Source organism: Pundamilia nyererei, unplaced genomic scaffold (assembly GCF_000239375.1).
Source record: "Pundamilia nyererei isolate P.nyererei 1_Seehausen unplaced genomic scaffold, PunNye1.0 scaffold00031, whole genome shotgun sequence".
In the NCBI taxonomy this organism is placed as follows: domain Eukaryota; kingdom Metazoa; phylum Chordata; class Actinopteri; order Cichliformes; family Cichlidae; genus Pundamilia; species Pundamilia nyererei.
Genome location: NW_005187432.1, coordinates 2,010,002 through 2,012,082, shown reverse-complemented (window position 1 = coordinate 2,012,082; position 2,081 = coordinate 2,010,002). Strand labels below are relative to the sequence as shown.

General features: G+C 39.0%; 1 protein-coding gene across 1 annotated transcript in view; it reads left to right on the top strand.

Moving 5' to 3' along the window:
* Nucleotides 1-2,081, top strand: part of mppe1 (metallophosphoesterase 1) — a 22,942-nt gene that overhangs the window by 6,110 nt on the left and 14,751 nt on the right. The window contains exon 4 of the mRNA XM_005729036.1: nucleotides 1,385-1,465. Within this exon, the coding sequence (XP_005729093.1) occupies nucleotides 1,385-1,465 (81 nt within the window). The remainder of the gene's footprint in view (nucleotides 1-1,384; nucleotides 1,466-2,081) is intronic.

Genomic DNA, 2,081 nt, shown 5'->3' with positions numbered 1-2,081 from the left:
TCGAATTTCCTGGTCATCTTACAATATTCCTTCAGACCTACACAAATCTATACAACATCTTTTAGGTGCGAGATACACCGAAAGGAAAGCAACACAAATCCAAAGAAGATACTTTGTTCAAGCATCGTTAAATTGGAGCCAAATAGTGTGCAAACCTTTCACATGTTTTCTCAGCCTGCTTTTTAAACTATTGAACAGATCATTTGATCTAATTGATCAACTGTCGCCACATCCTCCCTTCAGTGCAGTTATGACACGGTAGTTTTTCTTTTCTTTATGCTCTAATGGAAGTTTCTGACAAGCACGGCTTCTCCTCCTATACGCGGCATGTTTGAGAGTGTTCAAAGACAAAACTCTGGACATCAAGCTGTCTCAAGTCCAAGTCATGGAAAAGGCTTTGAAATGGCGTTCACACGCCCCACTTTTTTATGTTGTGACCCATTCAAGCAGGGAAAAAATGGCAACTCGCAGCCCTTCATCAGAGGTGACACATTCCTGTTAGCACTTGAAAGCCAAGTTTTACCTTCTTTAAGCGTCATTTTTATCACCCCGATGATGAGAAAATGTCAAATATTTTACAAGACAAAAGGAGAGTTAAATGGCCTTAAAATTAAAGGTAATTTTCTTTTCTTTTTTTCCCTCCTTAATGGCTAATCATCTTGCAACCCTTCATATTCAGCTGTGGCCAGTTATGACAGAGCCCACTGATTTCAAAGGCCATTAAGAAATTATGTTAATATGTGCTTTTTTTGTTTTGTTGGTTGGCCCAACGTTTTCAGGAAGGAGATTTGTTAAAAAAAAAAAAAAACCCTGATAAGATTTTGTAAGATTGTGGTGATATTCGGAGCAAAATTAAGAAGAAATCTAAAAAGAAATTATTAAAAAAAAGAAAGCAGAAGATGAGCGATGAAGAGATTTATTTATTTCGTCACTGCCTTTGTTAAGAATTCCCATAGAAAAGTCATAAAGGAAAAAGATTTTAGCTTTTATTTTTAATAAGATGGTTTCACTGAGGTTTTATTGTCTTTCTGGTAATTTCTTTAAACTACATTTTTTGTGATGGATTGCATTAAATTGCAGAAAAGTTGTGTTCATTGTGTCCAGCATGTAACAGCCTTCTTATAGGAGACTCTTTTCTTAATTTCTCAGGGGAAGAAAACACAATGTCATGCTTTTTTTTTTTTTTAAATGCTTGGTATTTGACATGTGTGACTCAGAAATGTGAGCTTTTGTAGACATGCTCCTATGTGGTTTGATTCTAGCCGAGCAGCGGGAAGCATGCTGGCACAGCTGTTATGTAACGGTGCGTGATAGACAGGCAGACACGGCAGACTGAGCAGCAGGTTTTTGTGCTGTGTGATGAGCGTATTGTGTCTCCCTGCAGGATGGACTGGTTCAAGCTGCAGCGGTTTGAGAAGGTCTTCAACGCTTCCTCCACCAGGATCGTCACCAAAAAGGGCGTCAAGTGAGTGACGGGAGGGTGAAACATAAATGTAAACATAAAAACTGGTGACACGCCTGCAGGACAAACATGTGACTCAGCATGCGGGAAGGTCGACGGTTTAATCCCCTGAGTCGGCCTGTGCCACAGAGGTGCTTTTAGACGAGCCAGGCAACTGTTCCCGAGGTCTTAATTGTGTGTCGGGAGATTGCGCTCAGTTTTAAAAACAAAGTACCCTCCATAATATGATGGATTATAAGATAGGATGAAGATGAGATCCTTTATTTATTATTCAACTACTGTGAAATTCTTGTGTTCAGCTTTAAACACAACTTGTTACAGGACAGCTTAAATAAAGGAGAAACGCTCAGGAAAATTAGATACAGTCTTGTTTGTAGGGTTTATTAGCACATCTTAAAATGACATAAATACAACCTCACATGAACAGCAACCTATGGCATGTTAGACTGTGCCATTATTTAACAAAGACGGAGACTCACCAGCCTGTCGAATCACTTGAAGTAGTTGTTTTCTGCTTACATTTGTCGAATTTTGTCCCGCTCTTCTTTGTGGGCATTCTTTCATTCACAGCTTTCTTAAAGTCCTGACACAGCAGTACCGTGATCCTTTTATTTTTTTT